The sequence below is a fragment of the Corvus brachyrhynchos genome, unplaced genomic scaffold (genome assembly GCF_000691975.1).
Source record: "Corvus brachyrhynchos isolate BGI_N302 unplaced genomic scaffold, ASM69197v1 scaffold202, whole genome shotgun sequence".
In the NCBI taxonomy this organism is placed as follows: domain Eukaryota; kingdom Metazoa; phylum Chordata; class Aves; order Passeriformes; family Corvidae; genus Corvus; species Corvus brachyrhynchos.
The window spans coordinates 6067403-6092295 of NW_008238132.1; the positions used below are offsets into that span (position 1 = coordinate 6067403).

The 24893-nt window shown below is 40.8% G+C and overlaps 1 protein-coding gene and 1 long non-coding RNA gene across 3 annotated transcripts in view; one reads left to right on the forward strand and one right to left on the reverse strand.

The window, feature by feature from the left end:
• Nucleotides 1-7: 7 nt before the first annotated feature.
• LOC108446602 lies at nt 8-7296 on the forward strand. The gene is made up of 3 exons (XR_001861830.1): nt 8-1619; nt 2034-2113; nt 6885-7296. It is a non-coding gene; the product is annotated as an uncharacterized LOC108446602 (long non-coding RNA).
• Nucleotides 7297-9595: 2299 nt separating this feature from the next.
• HTR2A (5-hydroxytryptamine receptor 2A) overlaps nt 9596-24893 on the reverse strand; it is a 29277-nt gene continuing 13979 nt past the window's right edge. The window contains exon 3 of one of the 2 annotated variants that reach the window (XM_008633172.2): nt 9596-14594. In XM_008633172.2, coding sequence (XP_008631394.1) covers nt 13780-14594 — 815 coding nt within the window. In that variant the 3' untranslated portion in view covers nt 9596-13779. The remainder of the gene's footprint in view (nt 14595-24893) is intronic. The other variant, XM_017733609.1, reaches the window with a different exon arrangement.

Below are 24893 nucleotides of genomic sequence, written 5' to 3' on the forward strand. Positions count from 1 at the left end.
GGCCTCAGCGTGGGGGGAGGGGGGCCTGCGGGCGCCGCGGGGTTGCAAAATGTTAAATATGTAAACATTTTCTTAAGGAAGGTTGCTCTGTGATGCTTGATCTTTATATACTTTGAAGCCTAATCAGAAAAGGAGATTTAATCTGTGAAACAGCAGCGAACGAACTCTAATTGATGGTCAGGTGTTACGAAGACTTAATTGCTTGACGGTAGAATTGCCTTGATAAATTTTAGGGTTCGACATGCTTTAGTGGTCTCAGACCTAGGGAGGGGTTAGCAAAGCTTGGGTGAAGAACCTTCACCCAAGAAGGGGAGAGTGATGTGCTGCTGATAGTGGGCACAAAGAATGCAGAATTCATGGGCCGCAAGGACATTTGGCAGAACTCCTAGGGCAGGGAAGAAAATAACCAAGAAAACTCATTAACTGTGCTGAAATCAGCTCTAATTGGGTAGAAGATAATTCTGATGGGGAGATTGTGACCATCAACTCGCAACCCACTGACTCAAGAGAAAAACTAAGCGTACAGGCTAATTAGCAGGAGAAGCGAGACAATCACTACGCAATAGAAGACAGAACACTAAACAATAAGAGAACTAGGTAACTTGTAGCCAATGAACACGGATGCCTTTGTTAACTAAAATGTATAAATAGTGAAGAGTTTTGGTAGTCATCATGCTGGCCTTGAGGATTCCCTGCCCAGCACCCCTTTTTGCATAGAACTGTAAATAAATGCCTGGACTTTGTGTGTGGATTGGCCTCTTGCACACGGTGTAAAAGAACCTATTTTGGGACAACAGTGGTGCTGCTCCCACCTCAGCGCTTTGGACCAGAAGTGAAGTGGGGGCAGCTGTGCCCCCAAACCTCCAAACCCCCATGCTGCAGAGGTGGCCCTCCTGGCTCAGAAGAAAAAAATCTGGAGCAGTAAAAAATGAAGAATGAAATAGAAAGTGAATCCAGGGAATCCAATAATAGTGAACTATTCAAAGCAGCATTTCTGTTCATGTCATTGTCCCTCAACCACTTCAAGGCGGAAGAAAGTTGCTGAAGTGGCCTGAGCTGGGACCACTGCATCATTGCATTCCAAATGTTTTACCTCCCCTCAGGATTTCAGAGTTCTTCATGGCAGCTGCTGCCAGACAGACTGCTGATTTTATAATAAACCTGAATTCTAGTGGAGGTGTTTGACACCTCACCTGCAAGATCACAAAGTAAAGAAGATACTTGGCAGTGTTTCAATTTTATTCATAACCCAAATTATCCCACTTTGTGCTGTTCTTTTATTATTTATTTCTTTCTTTATTAATTTGCAGTTAAACATGCCGTCAAAAAAATGTCCTCAGCAAAGCTCCCTCCTACTTTGTAGCCTTGTACCATGTACTGCATTGGCAGGGACTGGTTTTGCCTGTAACATTTTGCAGTCTTGACTTTTCCAATGCGACAGTAATTCCTTTTCTATTTTTGATCCCTAATTCTAGCAACGCACAGTACTGACAATTTTGTCCCCCCGTTACCTTCTATTTGGACTGCAGCTGCTGGACCCTGGACCTGGGCCTTGCATCTTGTCTTCCAGAGCAGCTTTCCTATCCTGCCTCTGTACTTGGATGTAGTTGGTACAAATGGTCTGTCTCTGAGCTGTTTAAATTTCCTTGTCTCAACTTCTCTTTTTCAAGCTGTGTTTAAGTTGCCATTAATCAAATTAAATTGTGTTTCTTCACTAGTATTTCTCAAGTACTCTTCAGGCAGTTCCTTCCATCTCTATGTGTGCATTTTGTAGCTCTCTTAAATGTCTCTCACTAGCAAGATAGTTATTTATTTGAGCTGAACTGTATCCAGTCTGTTTTCTCTCTTATGTATATACACAGTTGTTGTTACACACAGCTCATTTTCTCTGGTATCTGCAATTGTTTTTATCTATTTATCTATTGTCAGTATGAAACCACTCAGGCAGTGATACTGATAAGATTTTGATGTGTTCCTGCTCTTCCTATCCAAGTCCATTTGATAACCTCTGCCCTATTTAACTCCCATTTCAGAGTGATATATTTAGAAGGATTCACCTAAGAGCCTGCTGATGAGTTTCCCTGGCATCCTCACATCTCCATGATGTCAAGATGTAAGCATTATTTTTATGTCTTTTCAATCAAAAAAGACTTAACATAAATGCATGGGTAAATGATGTGAGGGCTATGTTTCAGCCCTCCAGAGAGCTGTTTTCATGGCACAGAGCTGACACACCAGGGTAGAGTTAAGAACAGTGTAAGGCAGAGGGAGCCAAGCTAGTGCAGTCTCTTCTGTGCTGTGGTATAGATCTTTCTAGTATCTTTGGTTATGCACATTTGTTTAACCTTAATTCCATTTCTGTATCCTTTAAGACAGTGTCTGCAGTTCTCACCTGTGAATCCATTTTGTTAGCATTCTGCCTATCACTTCAAATTCTCTAAAAAATACCAGATGTGAAGTGGGCTTCCTTTCCTTCATCATTAAAAGGCTTCTCATGTGCTACAGCAGGACAACCAGTAAACGTGAGGATATTAAAAGAAAAGAATGACGTATACTCACTTTGGAAAACCTTTTGGCTTATGTACTCTTGCTTTATATATTACTTTATTGTTGTATTCCAGTATAGCACATGCTATTCCAACATACTTTCTCTGCTTTACAGTCATTTTTTCTCAGCTTTTTCTGTGATCTCATCTTCACTTTGGTTATACAGAGTTCTGAATTTACACTTCACTGTTGACTTTGCCAGGAGATTATTTGTATGCTCTTCTTTTCCATAAAGAACTTCTCCAGTATTCTCTATAGCAATTGTTTATAATTTAGTCTTTTATACTTCTAATGTGATATTTATCTAAACTGTCTTAAAATGTCTTATGGCAGGCTGTCAGTCATTTTCGAGAAACATATATGCTGGCAACAGTATCATCCCTCAGTATATTTCATGCTGGCTGTATTGACACAACCTGTTTCAAGTCTTTAGCTTTTCAAGGGAGAAAGTTTGCACAGGGAAAGGGAGGATTTTCTGCCACTGTATTGTTATTGATTATCTTTATTATTTTTCCTTCCTGCTACATCCATCTATCTTAACTTTTATTCCTAGGTAGAAGTTAGATCTGAATTTCTTTTCTTTCTTTCTTATACACCCTCACTTAATCTGTGTACATTGAGGATTTTTTCTGCTTTGCTCCATTTGTTGATTTCATTATTTCCTTTTTGCTCATTAGGGAATTAATGTGTCATTTGAGTCCCTAGGTCTTTTCAGGGACACAGCATTGTCCTTTTGTCTTGCTTGCACTGTAATCCAAGTGACAGAGCTCCCATGGCTCCTCTTTCACTTGGCTTTATCTTGGATTGGTGCTTCTGCAGCACTGCCCTGGTGGTCAGGAATGGCCTCAATAACTCTGAGCTGCTGTGAGGCTGAGCATGTTCATAAATCTTCTTTGCAGAGAGGCTGTGGAAAATATATACACATATATATATTCTGTAGTTGCAGAAACAAATAACTTGTGATAAGAAAATAAAAAAGTAATGTTTTTTGAAAAATTCTTTGTCCCTGGAGCAGTTAAAGCACTTAAAACTTTTCCAAGGGAAAAAAACCCAATCATCCTTCTTTTATTAGAATAATGTAAGAAATATTAATAATACTTTCCTATCACTTCAGAAAAATGGAAAATTAAGCACATTACAACTGATGTTAAATCTAGTGAGGAATATGCTCCTGATAATTCTGATGGAAAGTATTTTCCTCTTAATGTGTTACAATTAAAAACGAAGCAGTCTTGTTTTTTCATAGTAAATTAACTGCACGTATTTGTGTTATGTCTTTGTTTTCTATTTCTTTCTAGTACAGATTAATTTTGAACTTATGAAGAGTCTGCTTGTTTGAGAAATTTTTCCACATACATGTACTTACTGAGCCCTTGAGGCTGGTATTTTGAATTCAGATATTCAAGTAAACTTAGATGTATAATTGCAGCTAAGGAAAGATATTGGCTGACAGAAATGTAACGGTGAAGATCTGATTTAGCAAATGCCAAAGGACAAATTTAAATTCAATTTAAGCCAATAAATAGTATAGTAGAACATTAGGGTGTATCTTATTAATGGGATCTGCAAGGAGAGGTGGAGGCATAAATGCCATTTGTTTAGGCTTGTGGTTGTCTTTCCAAGGGAGACAGGCTTTTCTTTAGGTCTTTTGGAATAAGTTAAGATCAGCAACACCAACTAGCATTCCTTGATCCCTACATGAGCCTTGAAGTAATACATGTACAGTAGACTTTCTTTCTTGGTCTTGGTGGACAGTTCAGGCCATGGACTTGAAGTCATTTGTCAAAATTAGGGTCAAAGTAGCAGAAAGAATCTTCATGTGTATCATAAATTCTTCCTGTGAGGACTATTTAAATCTGTTACCTATAATGAGGTAAGACAGAGAGTCATGCAAAATTCAAATAAAATATTATTTTAAAGAGCATGGCTTTTAGAAAGGCTGAGGAAAAGGCAGTAATTTATTGCTGTCAAAATGAATATGGTAACATGCCTACATGGCTTTTGGAACAACTGGCATGATCCCCAGGAGAAAGAATATTTTTTCAATAATATCTAAGATTCACATAGGAAGTACAGGCAATGAAAGAGTCGGAAGGTTCCAAACATCTTTTAAGATGAAAAAGTAAAAGTGGGTGCTTATATTTCCCAAAGACAATTGGCAAAAAACTTAATTGATCTGAATTTTAAGAAAAGAACGAATCTTGAATGGAATGAGTTTTCAGTCACTAATATAGGGATTATTTAGCAATAATTAGTGTCTAAAAGTGTCTAAATTAGTGTCTAAAAGATCAAGCAAATGACAGGCAGGTCAGCCTTACCATCATTCCCAGGAAAGAAATGGAGCAGATCCTCCTGGAAGCCATTTGCAGGTATAAAAAGAACAAGAAGGTGGTTAGGAATAGCCAACATGGATTTACCAAGAGCACAGCACACCCAACCACTCTAATTACCTTCTGAAGAGAATTCTGCTTCAATGGACAAAGCAGGAGCAGTGGAAGTTGTATACTTTCACAGGAGCTTTGAAAGAACTTCTAATAGTCTCCTTGTCTCCTTTTAACAAGATTGGAGAAATATGAGCTTGATTAGTGGATAATGAGGTGAGTGGAATATTGGCCGGATTGCTGGGCTTGGAGAGTATTGATCAGCAGTCCAGAGTCCAGCTGTCAGAGTGACACCCCTCAGGGATCAATACGAGGGACAGGACTGTTTAGTGTCTTTATTAATGACGTGGGTGATGAGATGGAGTACAGTCTGAGATATGTAGGTAAGAAAAAGCCAGTTTATATTACTCCCTGCAGTAACAAAGATAGAGACAGAAGGCTAATAGATCTTTGTGAAAAGAAGGGACTTCAGTTTAGAAACATATTCTGGAGTTCTGGAAAAAAAAATCTAAGTTGCAATAAGGAAGGGACTATGGATAATAGGGCTCATTGAAAAAAAAGGAAAGAGCTTATTGCCATTGACAGTGACCAGGTCCACAGTGCAAAGCACTGTAGAAAAATCTATTGAAGCAAACCTGCTGACTTGAACTGTTCACTGTCTACAAGACAAAAAGGGGGGAAAAATATTTTCTACACTTTTAATGTGGAGAACAGAAATGTTGACTTCCAGAGTGCAGCCATGATGATTATGCTTCTGTGGAAACTTCATCCTTTGTTTTATGCATAGTTGTAGGCAGCAATTCCAAATATTTTGGTGGAGTAACTGTTGGACTAGTCTGCTTCTGAATCCTGAGATTTTCCACCTTTGTTTGACCCTGAATAGTTCCATTACTTTCAAAAATTTTCTAAAGTAGGTATCCTGCCTTGGATTAATTTTCAGGTCCTGTGTGCTGCTTCCCAAATGGCTACCATTTTTTTCTCATGGAAAGTATCAAATTTTAGGATATTTATTTAGGACTTTTAGGATAATCTGTCTTTCTTTGGATCATTCAAGGTCTCACAAGTGCTGTACTTCATCTCAGGAAGTGCCTTTATAAACTACTTTTGAAACATATTTTTTCTGGTTCTACAAACCTGAAGTAAGTAAACCTGACTCATTTCAAACACATAAACCTCAATTTCAATAACTGTGCATTGCTAGAAATTTTTTTTTCATGGGTCAATAGGAACTGGAGATTTCCAGATGTGCTTGGAAATCTCTTTGCTTATAGGAAGGGGACCTTCATCCATGTCTTTTAAGTTCTGTGTTCTGTTCCTAGCTCACTCAGTGGCTTCTTTTGCTGATTTTATCTCACTGTACCTCAGTTGCCCATCAGCAAATAAGTCCCCAGCAATAGTTGTCTCTTCCTGAAAACAATTGTAAGAATAAATAAAAGTGAATGTAGTCTGACAGTGATTGCAGTAATCTGTTTAACATGCGTCTTTCCCCATTTTTATCCTTAGATGTAGATCTGCAAGGTGAAACCTCACTTAATATGTCAGAGTGTGCTCCTGTTTCATCAGCCACTGGCTTCTGGGGCAGATCAGAAGATGACACAGCTCAATCTTTTTACCTTCTCCCAGGTGGTTATTCCTCAAAAGACCCATTCAGCAGAGAAGCTGTTTTTCCTCAAGGATCCCCAATGTGACTGATAATACTCCCATTACAGGAGGAAATTTATTTCTTATGCCTATCTCTTGGGGCTTAGCCTTAGCCCCAGAAGCCCCAAGTATTTAATTTTGAAAAGCAAAGTTATGTGTCTACATTACATCTGCTGTTAGTTTTGAATGGAGATACTTTATACTTGTGGGATTTGAAGACTGGGATTTTCTTCAGTAGGCAATTCCAAAGGGTAATTCTTTCCACTTGCTTAAAATACTAATTTTAGGTTGCCTTTCTTTCTCTATTGCTTCTAGGAGCTGGCTCAACTGGCTTAGGCCTGGACATTTAAGTAGGAGTCACCAGCAGTTCCCAGTCTAAATGACTCCATGAAATAATTTTTCAACTTGCACAATTTTTGCTTTTTCTGCAAAGAGACATGGATCAGCCAAACATCTTTGTCATTTCAAATTATTCAGCATCAGAGACTTTACAGAACAAATATGTTGTAAATTTGCTTGGAAACTCAGCAACCATCATTTTAACTACTGATTTCTTTGCTTCCATTTCCTGCGGCAGTTGTGTGGTTGCAGGAATATAATTTTTACTGCTGGGTTCCTGAGAGCTGTGAAGAAGTGTTTAAGGATTCTGAGACTCTCAAGCTCTTCTACTGGTACAGAACACTTATCATATAACAGGAAGAATAAAAGTGAGCTCATAAAATGCTAATATTTTTATTGTCAGTGAATTGTGACCTAAGAATTTGCAAATAAACTCCTTGAGGTTTTTTTATGTCAATTGCAAATGCACTTGCTGAAATATTTACGGAAGAGAAGGTGTCCTACCTCCATGGTGACAACTGATGATACTGACAAGAAACTGTCTTTACTTCTGAGGTTTTTTTAGCCTTTGACAAGGGACTTTGTTGATGCATATACAATGCTGACTCCCTTCAGAGAATACATCCATAAATGAAACTTAGTATCTTCTTTTCCAAATATCTTTGCTTTTATGTCTTGAAGTGCCATATTGATAAACTAAATGTATTATCTTTCAATGATCAGTGCAAATTATGTAGAAACAGGTATTCTGGAAAGGAGTTTTCCAAAGAACATAAGAAATTAAGGTACACTGGAGCCTACCCTACAGAGGTCTAGTAGTACTGAGGTAAAACTGAGTGGATTTGCAATTCAGGGATCTTATCTGGTACGTTTCACCCTGTGGTATGTCACATATTTGCAGGTAAAATAATCTGATTGCCTGTGTCTGATAGCTTCTGAAAAATACAGCTTTGTATGCTTTTTTTCTACACATTATAAAGGTTGATGAAATCTTAAGATTGGAGCAAGGTTTTGAAGGGATTACTTATTAACAACTGTACTGCTTTGATATGCATTGCCATTGCAAACAAGAGCTTGTATGCTGCAAGGCCAGTTGGAGGAATAAATTTTGGTTTTAAGACAGAGAAAACGAAAACTATTAAAATCCACTTGGGGTTCTTATTTCAATGTTCTTTGTGAAAGAAAATACTGGCAATAGATGGCACTGTGGTTCTGTGACCCGGGGGTTATTTGTGTCTCTATAGCTGTGCAATGCTGTTTGTGCTGCTCTGGAGGTGGGCTGAACCAGACCGGACACCAGGTGCCCACCAAAATCCCACTCCTCTTCTCAGCCAGGCCGGGCAGGGGAAATGCAAGGAAAGGTTCGTGGGTCGAGATAAGGGGAGGAAGAGATCAGTCACCAATTACTGTCATGAGAGAAACAGTCTTACCTTGGGGAAATTAGTTTAATTTATTGCCAATCAAATCAGAGTAGGCTAATGAGATATAAAAGCTAAATCTTAAGACAGCTTTACCCCTCCACCCCTCTCCCTTCTTCTTAGGCTTAGCTTCACTCCCGATTTTCTCTGCTTTCACTGCAGTGGCACAGAGGGATGGGGAATGGGAGCTGTGGTTAGTCATTACACGTGGTTTCTGCTGTCCCTTCCTCCTCAGGGAGAGGACTCCTCTTCCCCTGCTCCAGCATGTGGTCTCTCCCACTGGAGACAGTCCTTCGTGAACTTCTCCAGCATACATCCTTCCCTTGGGCTGCAGTTCTTCATGAACTGCTCCATTGTGGGTCACGAGTCCTGCCAGCAAACCTGCTCCAGAGGGGCTCCTCTCTCCACTGGCTTCCCACAGATGCTGCCAGGAGCCTGCTCCAGCACGGGCTTCCCACGGGCTCACAGCCTCCTTGGGCATTCACCTGCTCCAGTGTGGAGTTCTCCACGGGTTGCAGGGGGACACATGCTCTCCCATGGATCCCCATGGGCTGCAGGGGCACAGCTGCCTCTCCATGGTCTGCACCAGGGCCTGCAGGGGAATCTGCTCTGGTGCCTGGAGCACCTCCTGCCCCTCCTTCTCCACTGGCCTTGGTGTCTGCAGGGCTGTTCCTCTCACACAGTCTCACTCCTCTCTCTGGCTGCAATGGTGCAGCTTTTCCCCACTTCTTAAGTCTGTTCTCCCATTGGCACCATCATGGCTGCTGCTGGGCTCGGCCTTGGCCAGAGGTTCATCCATCCTGGAGCCGGCTGACATCGGATCTGTCAGATATGGGCAAAACTTCTGGTGGCTTCTCACAGATCCCATTCCTGTGGCTTGCCCACTAATAAAACCTTGCCATGCAAACCAATACAGCTTATTCATTTTAATCTTATAGTTCTACTTCTTAGTGAAATTTATTTAATTGGCTTTCTACTACTGCAAGTACACTGTTTCTGAGACCGAAATGTATTAAGTTGTATGTACTTACCCAAGACTACTTCTTCAGTAGAAAGATGGCTGTCCTTAGAAAAAGAGAATAATTACAATGGCTCATTTTGGACCAGTTTACTGAGATAGTTAAATTCTGCAACATGCTCTTTCTTTTTGTCCAGCAAAATATTTAAAATTACTTTAGCCTTCAGCAGACGTACTGAATATTTATGGGAGAAATAAAACCAAACCAAATTAGCTTCTTAAGACAAACCTTCAGTTTATAAAACAACTGATGGCATTTGAATATTTTAATCTGCTTTACTAGCAGTGCGATCAGACAAAACAGTAATGGATTGAAACACCATTTTACATTAACATTACAAAATACAGCAATTTTTTTTCTCTATGTATTTACATAAGCAAACATATAGGTATTCAAAATAGAATGCATCTCACAGTCTGGCAATAATTACATAAGTACAGTGCTTGGTTGACTGAATGGGATAGATACATAGGAATTTTTACCCTGAATTGTATAAAGGATGCACACCAGCTTAGGAGATACATGGTGAGCCTCATGTCTTTGGACATTTTTCAGATGCAGTCTTAACAGTAATAAAATGTCAATCTACTTGAAAAATTGAAGCTGAAAAGTTTTTTCAAATGAAGTGTTTTTGTTGGATGTAGATTTGACAGACTGACTCAGCATGCTTTTCCTGTGAAGTATGAGAAGGCCCTAACCTCAGAACCAGCCTGTATGAATGTCTTCTTTTCTTTTTTTAACCTGAAAAATTACAAAAAATTCCATTCCGGTCTGATGCATAATGAAAACACATTTTTTTGGAAGATGGAAGTGTTGCTCTGAAGCCGGTCATATTAAACCATGGTGTTCATGCTAAGCATGGGCCAAGTGCTGTAAATCCTAGTTTAAAACAGCTGAACTTTGTCATCTGTCTGCAGTATTATGAGTCCACTAATTGCCATCTACTGATGAACAACCTCTAGCAGATTTGGCATGGTGACTAGAACAAATTCGTATCCTGACTCTGTCATCCTCACTAAGACAAACTGCACAAAAATCTATTAATATTTTGATGCAAGGTGGCAGAATCAGGCCTTGCTAAGCTGTCAAAAATGTCCATAAAGAGCTGGAGATATTGGTCTTTATCTGCTGTGCATTCTTGGCCTTGAGACGCTTCTTAGGCAAAAGCTGCTGATCACTCAATAAAACCATCTATCTGAGTACTCCAGAATCAAAATGTCAGGCATCAGTTTTCCCTGGTTCTAAGCAAAAACTAAGTGTTATGTTCTCTCCAGCTGTCAGTTAATAAAATGCTGTCAAGTCTCTTATGTCCAAAACATAGATTTTGTTTTAATAAGCTGGGAAAAAAATATTGTTCAGAGTCATGTTGTAATGCAACTTCAAACCAGTAATTGAAACCCTCTGTGATTGTAGTGAAACATTCCCTGTCAGTATTTGCAACCTGAGCAATTTGAGATTGTGAAAGAGGAACAGAAGGTGAAATGGAAGAGAAACAGAGGGCTGATCTGCTCTGCCACGTGGGCAAAATGCAGACCGTAAGTGGAGAGCATAAGCACTGAATGTGAAATGTTCAGTAACAGTTTATCAGCTGCAAGCTGGTGAAGGAGACTGTGCAGAGCAGCAACCGGACCCTCAGGAGATTTGGGAGGAATTGAGCTCCAGAGAAGTGCAGGGTGCTATATACATCATGGAGTATGCAGGTGGGCTCTGCTCCCTGGCACAAATGGGTGATAAGACCCAAGCTGTCTGTCCCACCTACTTCTTTCTCTTGCAAGGCCAGAGAAACTTGCATCGTCAGGCATAAATGGCAAAAAATGTGGCGATTCCCTCCACTGGTGAAAGCTTCTTTGTTTCCTTTCCCCTCACATGCAGGTTTAGAGACCTTCAGTCCCCTGTCAATATTCATCATATGAAGGCAATCTGGTTTGGTGGCAGATCTTGAGCCTCAGACCTCTCCTCACAAAAGACCTGTGCTTTTATTACTGCATACTTATTCCCTGAGGTACATGTTTCCAAGAGTGAATCCTCAAAACCATCACCCCAGTTGTGGAGTGGAGACATCTGGACTTCTGGCCTGTGGGATACAAGGTGGACATTGTCCTTAGTTCAAAGTACCAGATTTAGGGTCTATATCAAACTTTGCAGGAAACAATGGAAAGTCACTGCTCCCACCTACTACTGTGGTTGTCCTCATGCTCAACTGCATTTAGCTGATTCCCTCTGGAATCCCTTCTTTGCCAGTGTGGCACCCCTCACACAGTGCTGTGTGGGAGCAGGATGTGTGCATAGGGAGGTAGGAGCAGCGAGTTCATTTTTCTTTCTGCTGAAGCTGTTCAGTTTGGCTGTGGTGATCAAGTGTACCTGGTGCCAGAGAGGCCATATAAAGCACCTGGTGAGCACAGCATTTATTCCACTTGATTTATCAGTTGATCTTAAATGATCAGTGTTGGGGGGAAAACTGTGAGTGTCTGCGAGGTGAAAGATGACATGTATGGCATCATCACTGCAGATGGGGCTACAGCATGCCACTTTGACCCAGACATGGAGGCTGAGGTCTGTGGGGTGAGTCAGTGTCATCATGTGCACACAGAGCTTCTGTGTCATGGTGGCTCCTATCTATCCCGTCAGAAGAAAGGGCTCATATAACTAGCGGATTTAGTTATACAACATATATATGACAATAAATCAGTTTTTTGGAAATCAGTCGAATACCCAGCCAACTTTTAAGTCCTGTCTGCCATAGATCAGTATCTTAAGCTAAAGGCCTTCTTCCTCCAAAGAGTCCCACCTGGTAGGCTAGAATAAGATTCAGGTTCTCTCTGTCTCTCTCTTTCTTTGACTTAGTGGAAATTTAATTGCTCTGTAAAAACTGAACAGCTTCAGTAGAAGGACTGATAAAGGCATTGGAGTTTTGCTTCTGGACGGGCCATGTTTTTTCCAGAGAAACTGGAATACATCCTGGTTCTGATGAGATTATGGCTGCAAAATTCATGGAATGAATCAAATGATTGGATTTAAGACTTGCAGGTGAATGCAACATTCATATTTCTCCTCTTCAGCCAAGTCCCACTGGCCTTGATGACATTGGCTATGATGCCTGAAAGAAAAGAGTTTCATGACTAGGCATGTCTGTCAAGCAATGTATCTTGTGTTCTTTGTGCAATGTATTCTGCCCTTGGATCTATGCATGTGAAATGCAGTGTTGTTTATAGGTCCTATTATTTTTCAAGTGAGCCCCATTTGCCCATACATATTTCATTAAGGCTGAGTCCTAGTAGTGCAATCTTCTGATCATTCCTGAGCAATCTGCCTTAACAGCAATACAGCAAAACCAGGGAAAACAATTTTTAGCAACTAACAGTTTTCTAATCATTCTGGCTTTACAAGCCCTAAAACAAAACCAGAACATTCTTCTAAAATGGCCTTTTTTAACCAAAGAGAAATGATGAGAGTGGATCTGCTTCAGCCCTTTACTAAAGGCTTTACTCATGCAATACTTCCTCTGACATTGCTTAAATCAGACTTCATTGGAATTGAACAGAGTCATGGATTTGGAATTGGTGCTGAAATTATTTAGCAATGTTATGCCTGGTTTTCCACTTTTCTCTCACTTCACCTCCCTGTCAGCACCAGTGGGAGGGAACAGGGAATTAAGACCAATAATTTTGAAAACATTACTTTCAATTTTGAAGCTGAACACATGAAATTTTTGAATGGAAAGAAACTACAAGTCTTGAAATAAAGATTACAAGTGGTGGTGGAAACAGAGGATTATTCAAGTATAATTTACCTTTGAAGATTGCTTATTTGAAATACAGAACAAATGGCAGAAAAGCCCAGGGACATTTCAGAATGGTTACTGAGGAAGAAAAGGTAGCATAAAAACAGTTAACAAAATGTCCATATATTTAATCTATAGCAGTTTTAATAGATTTTGTTTAATACTTTAAGATTTATTTTAAATATATATTAGGAAATTAACCATCATTTTATTTACAATTCCATAAAGTGCTCATTCAGTTAATAACAAAACTCAATTGTAGCAAGACAAACTAGCTGGAGCCTACTCTGCAAGAACATCAAAGGACAGCTTAGCTTTCATTTGCAAAGAGAAAAGAAATGCGTAGGTTTCTTCACAGCCCGTATTGTAATACCAGAAATTGCATTTTTTTCTTTAAGAAATATATCCTTTAGAATATTAAAAAAATAAGTTTAATAAAGCCTGTGCTTAAAGCAGCCAAAGTACTGTATGAAAAAAATTGCACATTTGATACCATTTGAACCCTGCTTTTCATCCACAGGATAATGTGAGTAGTATATGATGTTATTGGAAGGTCTCTTGAACACAGCTGATTTTCCTAAGCTATCAGAGCTTCTCACAGCAGGTGAAATTTTCAGCACACGCACAGTGGTTGTCATGGCAGCTGCTGACCATCACACACCACTAACCTTTTCGTTCCCTGGGCCAATACTTCCCTTGGAGGTACCATCTAAACGATGTGTTCCTATCGTGACTGTCGAGTAATCCTTAGCCATCATTTTGGCCTCTTTTTTCAAACTCTTCATTTGTGCTAGCTGGAGCTGGCTGGAATCATATGCAAGTGCTGGGATAGTGTTCACTAGAATCAGCTGGAAAGGTTTCTTCTCCTCCTTGTAGCGACACTGAATGTAGCGAGAGAAAGCTGAGCGGTAGGTTTTGTTGAACAATGTATAGACGAGTGGGTTGACAGCCGAAGAAAGGTAGCCAATCCAAACAAATACGTTAAGAAGTCCTCCAATGACCTCTTCTTTGCATGACTCCTTGCAAATAACGGCCATCACATTGGTGATGAAAAACGGGCACCACATCACAACAAACAGAAAGAACACAATGCCAAGAACCTTGGAAGCCTTCTGCTCATTGCTGATGGATTGCATGGTTCTCCTCCCCGAAGTCCCTGCATCTCTGTTCAAGGAGCGCTGAAAGAGTTTCTCTGAGGACAGGGAACTCTGAGGAAGGAAGCTGAATGAAGCAAACTTGGTCTTAGGGCCAACGTCATTCACGCATAGCATAGCTTCCTTCTGCAGCGACTTGATAGTTAAAAAGTAAGTGACTACCATGATGGTTAGAGGGATGAAGAATGCCACAAAGGAGCCTACTAGAACAAAATTTTCATCTGCAAGTAAGCAGATGTCTTTCTTAAAAATGTCTTTCTTAAATACTTTGGAGTCATCTTGTAGTCCAAAGACAGGTATAGGCATGGAGATACCTGAAGGTGGATGAGAGAAAGAAGAGGTTAAACACAATAATGAAAAACACTTCCAGCCTCCAAGAAAAAAACAAACATCCACCTGTGTTCTACCTGTGGCTGAGGTGATCATAGCTATACACATTACCTCAGCCACAGCTAGAACCCATTTGCTTCCTTCCAACTGTCCTATGACACCTGATAGCCACAAAATCATGTGTTCTTGGATCTTGGGCCCCTTGTAATGATCTCCAGACTCACTCCTTGGTCCCTGCCACCTTGGCAAAAGCTTTTATGAACTATGACCAAGATGACACTATGTATTTCTTTTCTGGAGTGGCATAAGAGTGATCTTGGACTGTTTTTCATTAGAGGATTTAAAGTGTTCTGGGTTCTAATTAGACTGGGAAATACTAATTTTAGGAGGAAAGATAATTTTTTATCAGAGGCCTAAGAGTAATCTTTCATTGTGTCTTTTCTTGCTGTAATCTCCATATAATCAACACAGGCTAAATGCTAACAAAACCCAACTTCCCATGTGGCAAGGGCCAGATGAACAATGGGAAAAAATTAAGCACTGAGAGACACTGATATGAGGCAGCCTGAGATGTGGTTTACCCTACAGGACCACAAAGGTCCTTTCACTGTATTTCCAGCTGCTAGAGGTTGCCTTCTCTGTGCACAGCCATGCAAACTTTGTCTTCCCCTGGAGCATGTGCTGCGTCTTTGCCTTGTCATGAATGGCAAGGCAAGGTGACAAAGTCCATTCTCCTTGGACTGCTATGTCTGATTCAACCCTACTCAGCCATTTCCTCAGGGATTTCTGCAAATGCTGCTACAGTCTGGGTAAAATCAAACAGCTGCTATTTCTTTGGTTGTTGGTTTTGGGTTTTTTTTCAGCATTTGTCTCTTCCCCTCCAAATGGATGCTGTCTCTCCAAGAGAGGCAATATTCAGACAATGAAAGAGATGATGTGCTGCAAAGATAGCAAAAGTGGAGTGAAGCAGGGGGTGATAATGCAGCTCTGTTTGGATAAAAGCAGCAAGGTGCCTGACTCCTGTGGAAAGTTAGCATAATCTGGGAGCTTCAGTCCCATTTGCATTTTTGAACAGAAATCCCAGTTTCTGTATTTGGCTTATGAGAAATAAAAACATTGACTAGAGAAGAATTTCTTATGATGTGAGGAGGATGCTGTGCCCTACTTTGTTCAGTGTATGCCCAAGAATGTCCTTACTGGTTCACAGATGAGTCCTGAAACATCAGCATTTCAATGGTACCTTCCTCTGTCTCTCTTTCTTTCCCTTGTTCCCGCCTGCTGCCTTAACTGGGAGCCCTTTAAAAGCATCGCCTGTCTGTTCATTTCACACATATCCAGTACCCAGCATAACAGCTCCAGTCCCAGAGGAAGGCTGTGGAGTACAGGCTCAATACCAAACAATAATAATCATGGTAATAATAATATTAGATTATTATTCTGTTCAAGTGCTTCATTCTTTTTGTTCTGGAGCTTCTACAAAGATCTTTTTCTAAGAACGCTGCAGCTTATTTTGTCTTTGCAGCTTTGAACTGAGCCATGGCATTGCCTCAAGCCGGTTTAGAAAAGTGCTGTTCTTATCATCCCAGGGCAGAAGCTGGTGGAGAGCCTGTGGTATTACCCTTTCTGTTTCTCCTGCAGAAGCTCTAAATGCTTGGGCTAAGAGAAGCCAGTGAGTGAGATGCAAACTCATGCAGTGTGTGGAAACTCCTTAGTTGAGCTAACAGAAACCTCCAGTGACTCCAGAAAAGCTGCTGGCTATAAAGGTCCAAGTCAGTCTCACTGACAACACAGAGGAAGAGGTCGCCATGAGAAACCAGGCTGTCCAGCTGTGGCTGAGTAATCTGGGGTGCTGAACAACTCCAGGGAAATGAGGAATGCTTGGAAGTTCCTTTTCTTTTTTTGGATGAGTTGAAGGGGTGCCGAGGGCATCCAGCACCTCCCAGCGTTATACTTCAGCTGCACAAAGACACAGCATTAGTCAGAGCAATACCACAAGCTTCCCGTCTGCTTCTGCCCTGTGCTGATAACAGCAAGGCTGTTTTTTCATTTCATTCAAAGACCTAGTGTGAGCTGCAGAGATAAAATAAACAATGGTATTGACGGAGTAAAAAGATGCCTTTCATTACTAGCTTATGGTTCAGCTGCTTGAGGAGGCATGGGAGTAAAGGCAGCAGCACTAGAAAGAGGAAAATTTTAGCATAACTGCAGGCTTTTTCAAGTAAAGGGCCAAAGTCTGTTACAGCTTCTCACCTGAAACAAGAGGAGCAATTCCCCAACTGCTTTGTTTTGTTCTTAGCAGCTTCTGGAGACTGGCATCCAAATCCAGATTTCTGGCTTTAAAAAATGGAAATGGGCTTCAGCATGTAGCAGAAGTTCCCACATTTCTTTGTCATTCCTTTAACGTGCACAGAAGTGCTATACCCAGCAGAGCTGTAGCAGGCACTGCTAGTCATGTCAGTTTTTCTGAGTGACCATTCAAGGCATCTTTCCCCTACAGCCATAGGGAAGTGGCCTGTATACAGTTTGAACACAGCAGAGATAACACACTTTGGTGGCAGAGAACACTGACAACTGTAAACTGCTTTTTGTGTAACCCCAGTTCAGCTGATGCAGGGCATCCCACAAATGATATTGTGGCATTCTTGCATGGAATAAGTTAACGTCCAGCCCAATTTTCTCTTTTCTTATCTCTACAGGGGCTAAATTTACTGCTCCCCTCCTGGAAGGAATGGGGTTTTTCTCCCCTCAGCAGTTGGCTTCTGCAGCATAAGTATGGCAAATTCCGTGAGGCAGAGGGACCAAATTCAAAGGCAGTCATGCTTTAAGTAAAGGAGCTTCCATGTGCAACTCACATCCACTATTTTGATGGGATTTTTAGGAAGCATCACATATGGCCAAGAGTATCACCCACATGTCACGTTTGGTCAAGACCACATTTGTCCTGTAAACCTGTAACAAAAAGTCCTGGTCTATGGTTGCATTACCATTATTGCAGCTGACTGAATTAATTCTTTAAAAGTTGAAGCTGAATGATCTATTTCACCTGGATGATTCAGATGTATAATTCCTCGCTGGTTTACTTGTCCTTGCTTTCCAGCTCCCTGCTCTTGGTGACTGGATGTTTAAGAAGACACAGATGGTGCCTGTGCATTCAAACATCATAAGAAGAAAATCAGCTTCACAAGAAAGGATCATGCAGAGCTACCAGGGAGGGACAAACAGGTGTTTGGGAAATGAAGCATGTGCAAACAGTAGATCTGGAGGAAACAACCTGGAAGGGCTGTAACAGAACAGCTATTCCACACCCTGCCCATTCCATGCTCCCACTAGCTCAAGGTCAGTCTGGAAAAAATCTTGGTATCTCCTGAGGGCTTTTTTATGGTTTATCTTCCTTGGATTTTAAAAGAACTAAACTGAGGCACAAGGAAGCATTCAGCACAGAATAGGAGCATCCATTCGAGCACTAAAGGTACATTAGCCACTCCATTTCCAGTTGACATTCCCACTTAGAACGTTTTCCCTTGTGAACAAGCCCTAAATATTATGTTCCTCTGGTACAAGGTGGTTTATTTATATGGCTTGATTTATACGCACGTGGCTGTTTCAAACTGTGGATTTTAATAAACCGCACAACAGAGCCCAAACAATAAAGATGAACAATAAATTCTGCATTAAACCTCAAGCATTTGGGCAGAGTTTCAGAATGACAAAATGCTCTTGAAAACACCAAAGGTTAAGAAGTAAAACAATGGCATCCTTCTTCTTGTTCTCTCAGAAAGCCTGGTGAAATTGACAAGGGTTGATATAGTGGTACACATTGCTGGCTTCAGAGGTGTACAACAGCTATAAAACCACTTTAAGTGGACAGGTAAACTGGGTTTGCAGCTGCCTTGAGCTGCTGAGACTATCAATAAATCAAAACCATAATTTACAATGTGCGTTCAGGGTGGTACACTTGGGTTGCTTGGGGTGAAGACAAGAAGGGGGGAGTGAATTGATAAGGTCAGGATTTCTTCTGTGAAGTCTCCTTCAAGCAGAAACTCAGTCACGTGCTTTTGCCTCGCATCTATCCGTTTCAGTTGTGTTTAATACAAGTGAGCATTACTCTGTGCCTTAATAAATGTCCAAGGGTTAGGAGCTACCTTTTAGAAATGTCATTACAGTTTCTCAACAAAATTTGGCACCTTTTATCACCTTCTCATGGAAAACAAAAACCCCTCCCCATCTCAGGTTTTAGTAGTCACATGGATTCAAACATACCGGGTCATGGGCCAGCTCATGGGCCACTGCACAAAGATGTGCTGTGACACTGTGGACCTCTGAAAGGATTGCTGCTTGAGAAGGCAAGTGTATCCTTCAAGCAGTGCAATGTGGCCATATTGTCTAATATCTTTAGAAAAGCCCATGCTGTTATCTGGTGCCTATTTGTACTCAGAAAATGTCCTCTTTTGGTGCATCTACACATTCAAACAGCAAACAGATGCCCATGTATACTCACCTGCTACATCCCAAGGCATACAGTGTGTACTCTCAGTTTCGTGTTGTATAAAAATCTCCTTGTTGCACACTGCGATCACATTATTTTCAATATTTTTGACTTAATTTACCTAATTTAATTTCTTAATAAAGAAAATTTATTCCTTTGGGAATGGTGCCCTGTGTAGGTGTTTGTTTGCTCAAGGAACACAAGCCACAGTGAGCCACTTGTGGCAGGGGGACCATGGACCATGTCCCCCTCTGAATATCAAGGATGAAAATGTGTCTGGATCTTATATGATGAGCTGGAGTTTAGCAACAGTTACTTCAACTTAAACATCTGCAGAGGAGTTGCTCAGTCTGACTTCATGTCTCTGCTTGGCATTTGACACTCACCATTATGGTTGTTACATCACTACATTTCATTGTTTTGTCATTACATCATCATTTCCCAAGACCTGCAAACACTTAGCTGCTCTCTGCATGCACCTGAAAATGTTATTCCCCCATCGACTCCTTTCCAGTCATGACAAACCTTTCACTGTTGTAATTTTGTTGCTGCCAGAGTAGTGCCAGCCATATTTCCAATATGTGCAGGTTGCTGATGGGTGGCAGTGCAGAAGCAGAAATTTCCATCTGGGAAGAGGGGATGTTGAAAACCTCCATGATTGGGAATCACCATCTGAGGGTGCATCTAGCTAGCATGAATGTTAAAAAGCTTCCACCTTCCTTAGTTAGCGTGGCAACGTCCCCAAAGTCCTGCTCTAGAATTTCTCCTCACGAGTGAGACCAGAACAGAATCCTTCCCTAGTGGAAAGTACATGTGTTGGCGGAGGCAGAAGTGGATGAGGAGCTTTCTGTCACAAATCCCCACGTAAGATTTGTTTTCAAATGGATTTCCTCAAGAGCTAAGTTAGTCACAGTGCTGGAGGAGCATAGTCTCCTTTCTGCATCCCAAGAGGCTGTACTCACAGGAATGGAATCAGAGTGGGTCCAGGCATTCTCCTTATAACTGCTGATAGACCATATTTAGTTTTTTATTCAAGGGCACACATGGAGCTGGTTTTCTGTATCTTTCCCTTGGAACACTTTATTTGGTCACACATATTCTATTTAATACAACTGAAAGGAAAACTAATTTAAATTTATGTCACATAGGGGGGTGCCAGATAACAGATTATTCTATTAATTTTGAAATGGCTTTGTTCTTGACAGCTCAGAAAATCTCTAAGGAAACATATCTTTTAGCCTAGTAGGAGATACATTTGCTTCTTTTTATGTGAGAAAAGTATGGTAAATGATAATTTGTACCATAAATAATCTATTTCACTTTAGAAAAACAAAATCAGAGAAGTCTGTGTTTCCTAATATGTTTCTCATTTATGTCCTCAGTCCTGAAGCCTATTTCTCAACAAGAACAGAGATATGTCTCTCCAAATTAATTTGTAGAACTGTGGTAATAAAATATTAACAGGGTTAGAGGAGAATTACAGGGAGGACAGTGCAAGAAATGAAGGACAGGTGCCCCTTTTTGACCCAACTGATTAGAAACCGTGGGCTCCAGAGTGAGCTGAGTTATGAGAGGGCACTGATGGAGTTGCTTTCTGCTTTCCTCAAAATGTGCACACAGCCCTATTTCCTAAAGGCAGCAAGAGTCCAACAGCAGGAAGCAGTTTCTTTGCTTTTGGCTTTAAGTGTTTTTCCTGCCTATGCACTCCTCAAATTCTCTTAGTTACGCTGCAAGACTTGTTTATGCTCTGGTTCTTCTCATTTTTTTGTTGGATTTTTCAGGCTTTCTGAGTATTTGAGGAAGATACAATTTTGCATAGCAATTTCCAGTGGAGCCTCTTCCCCCATACAGTCTTTGCTTTCCAGCTAGTGACATTATTTTTGATTTGGGCAGAGGCTTTCTTCCAAGATGTTTATTGGCTTCTCACAGAGATCTCCAATTGAGAGAAGTTGTTATCCTTCTAAGATGGTTACCCAGTCACTAAAGGGAGTAGCAGAGGAATATAGAAGTCTGCACTTATCAAACAGCTAGAAAAAAATAAAGAAAGGTTTACAAATGTCCTGAAGAAATTTATTTTGAAAAAGGACTTAGGAACTGGGGATTTCAGATGATGCCATTCATGTGTGTAGTAGGGAGCAATGGCTTTGGGCACTGGTGGTTTCAACTGAATGAGCTCAAAGAGGAAGTTTTGATTTTGCAACCAAACCCTCTAAATTTGGTGCTAGCACAGGTTGGCACAGGCTGCCTTCACTGTCTGCTGACTGCAATGGGTGGCCTCCAAGCGGGAGGTCTCCAAGGGGTAAGAAATTGCTGGACAAAACTCTGCTGTCTGGTCTGTTTTTCATAAGCAGAGAGGCAGCCACACATCCCAAAGGTAGTAGTTATATCTCATTTGAATATTATTTTTTAAAATTTATTTCTTAATATGCTTGTAGTTATTCCCAGGTAATGATGTCCTTGACCTGTGACTGCACATTGCCTCATTTTGGCTGAAGCTCTGAAGTGATTCTGTCTTTGTAGAGTAAAAGTGTTCTTGCTTAGACTTAGCACACTTTCTGTAAGGGACACCCACAGGTAAAACCTTCACTTCTAGGGCCAGAAAACAGAGGGAATATGTGGAAACCTCAGAAAATTGAAAGACTTTATCAATTCATACAGAAATATTATTTTAGATGGCACGTACTTGCAGTCAATCTGCTGCTAATTTACTATAGCATTTATATCTACTAAAGGCACACAACTTTTCCTAAATAAGTAGGAAATACCAAACTGCCCAGGAAATAAAATTTTTTACAATATGTCTAAAGAACAAAATAATGTGTACCACATGCCATATTCTTTGCCATGGATTTGATGAAACTCCTTTTTGCTGTGCTTGGTTAGACCTTGTGGTCTGATTATGAGTATTTTAATGATGTTAAACGTGGAGAAAGATGTCAGAAGACCCCAACCCTAGACTCAGTAAGTGTGCCAACATTTAGACAAAAAGTAAATGTCTTTGCCTTGTGTAGATTAGTGTGTAAATACAAGTCAGTCCAAATGCATCTACAGGGAAGAAGAGGGAGACAAGAAGATATCTGGGTCTTCTTTTGTAGCAGAAGGCTGGACAAAGCTGTTTAGCTCTGCAATGTCTAGGAGGTTAAAAGTCAATAATAGAGAGAGTCTAAAATTCCTTTTCTTTCTCCAGAGAAACCCACTCAACCTGATGTCCAGTAAGGAGCGTGCTATCATGCCACGTAGAGCCAACTTGTTCACATGAGAAAACACCGTCTCTGTGTTCCCATGTAAAAACTTAGCCCATCCTTAAAGATGGGAAGAAGAAACATTTATGGGAGTGATTTGGCGTTGTTTTGGCACCACATTGCCACATCATATCTGAGATGAAATTACTCCTCTTGCATTCTGGTCTTTGGTGAGATTGAGACGTAGGACTGTCCCCGAGCCTGGAAAGAGTGAACTGTAAGGCGGTGTCTGGCTAAATGTGGACAGGAAGCTGAGGAAGCAGCTTGGCCCCAGGATGCTGGCTGAGCAGAGCCCAAGGTGGACAGCAGCTACAATTCTGCGAACTGGAAGGGAGCTGGGCTTGATGTTCTCCTCCAGGGGACATAGGCTGATGACAGCTGTGTATCTACCCCTTCATCCATGGTGATTAGAGGTGATGAAAAGTGACTGGCCTTACAATAAAGAGCTTAATATTTAGTCTGAAAATTTGCAAGGGGTTCCACAGGTCTCCAGCCTATCTCTGCACAGAGGGACAAGGTTCTCCTCATTCTATTTAAGGCTGCTACTTCTGTGGCTCAGCAAAATGCAGCAGAGTAGGTCAAACGCCCTTTTTCTTTCTGTGTTCTCAATTAATGTTGTTTATATTGCATCGGTGTTTTTAAGTTTCCAGTAGCAATGGTTTAATTTCTACTCAAAAGAAGTTACAAATTTAGTGTTGTCACTGGCCTAGGTGAGTATGTTAATTTGCAAAGGAAGAGAGCCTCTGTGTAGGATCAACTTCAGCCACCTGTGATATCCCCTCCGTTTAGCATAGGACCTTTCTGTATCCCAAGTCAGATGGCCCCGCAATGTTCGCTGTTCAGGCCCCTAGCAGAGCAGATTTGGTGATAATGGTGCTTTGAGAAGAAGGGAATACCATACTTTTTTTACAGGATCTTCCTAGATCAGATGTTATCAGTTTGTCTTTTTAGCTATGAAGATTCTAAACCATCCTCAGAGCTAATTTATTATGTGCTATACATGCTACATACACAGTAATGCTTAAAAAAATACTTATAGCAGCAATAAGCTAGAAATTGGGGAAAGATCTTAGATATTCCATACCATATAAGAAAACAATGTGATGCCTCCTAGAGCAGTCTAAGTGACAAGATCCCCTAATATCCCAGTTTTTATATCTCTGTCTTTTAATTATTACGTGGTGTGATTTGTTGAATGCTGATAATTTACTTAACTCTGCCTCAATCCTTCACTGAACTGAATAGGGATTTCTGTTAGTATCTCTGAGATTTCTTCAGCAGTGCTACTTGGCCTCATTGTGTAGTTTAAAAGGAGACTGAATGTAGCTATCAGATAATTTTTTTAATTATTACTTTTTTTTTTTTTTACAATAATTTCACGCTCCATCTGAAGGGCACAGATAACAAAAACTGTAATTCTTCTGGATTTTCTAGACCTCAGACCATATCCCAATTGTTTGTCCATGCTTCCTTTTGTGGTTGCTTGCAGAAGCTGCTTAATAAGCAAATGGTCAGCTTCTTACTAGTTATACAAGGAGACTGCAGCAGTGGCTGGACAGCTATTGGGATAGATGTCCTGATGTGATGGATAATTTGGAAGGAAAAACAGAATGAGAAGCATCTTAGAGACCTGCACAGGTCTGAAGATGATGAGTCAGGATCCTGTGTTTTATGTTTCACTGTCCACCCTGCAGCTAATGCCCTTCACCCTGACTGAACCCTGTTAAACCAGTCAATGTCCTGGTCGCATTTACAAGATAATAACGTTGAAGAAGAGATAAAAAGGGATCATATCTGCCCATATTTCCCATCTACTGGTGTCTATGTGGGTGCTACAGCACAATCCCTAGGCTTATCTTTCTGTTAAATGGCACAAAGCGCCTTGAAAATGAAAAATAAATACATGAACTGTCCTTGCAACAGGAAATGCAGGGGTGACCTCTTCATGTCCTGCAGTGGTATGCAAGGCAGGGCTGGATTTAACTGGGGAACTTTCAGTCCAAAATTTCTAGTACTTCTGTGCTTGTAGGGAGAAATTTGCACTGCTCACTCAGTGCACCTGGGACCTAAAATCACACAGTTTTTCTCTCAGGATACTCACAGTTCAGCTCAGTCTATGGTCCTGGAAATAGCAGTCAATTTGACATTTCAAAACTCAGATCAAATACAAAAAGTCGTAACAAGGGCTGTGTTCTGCCAAAAGGAAATAAGTCTTGTGGGGTGTGATTTATTTCCAACATAAAGGCAGGACTGAATACTGTGAAATACACAGATTCCAATTTTGATCAGGCAGAAAAGAGAGCCTTTATCACGATGCCACAGACTGCTTTCAGGATATCACAGGAGCTCAACAAGCTATTTTCCATCAATGACCCTGGAGAACATCATAGGCAAAATCACCTGACGGGTGTTTCTAAGTTTGTTTCAGGTAATTAGGAATATGTTTTTGCAGTTCTGACAAAATCCCTGACTTTTATTAGCTGAGCTTCTGCTTAGAAGGGATGCCAATGGCACAGACCAGATAATGTGTGGGGAAAGTTAATTGCAGCCTGAGT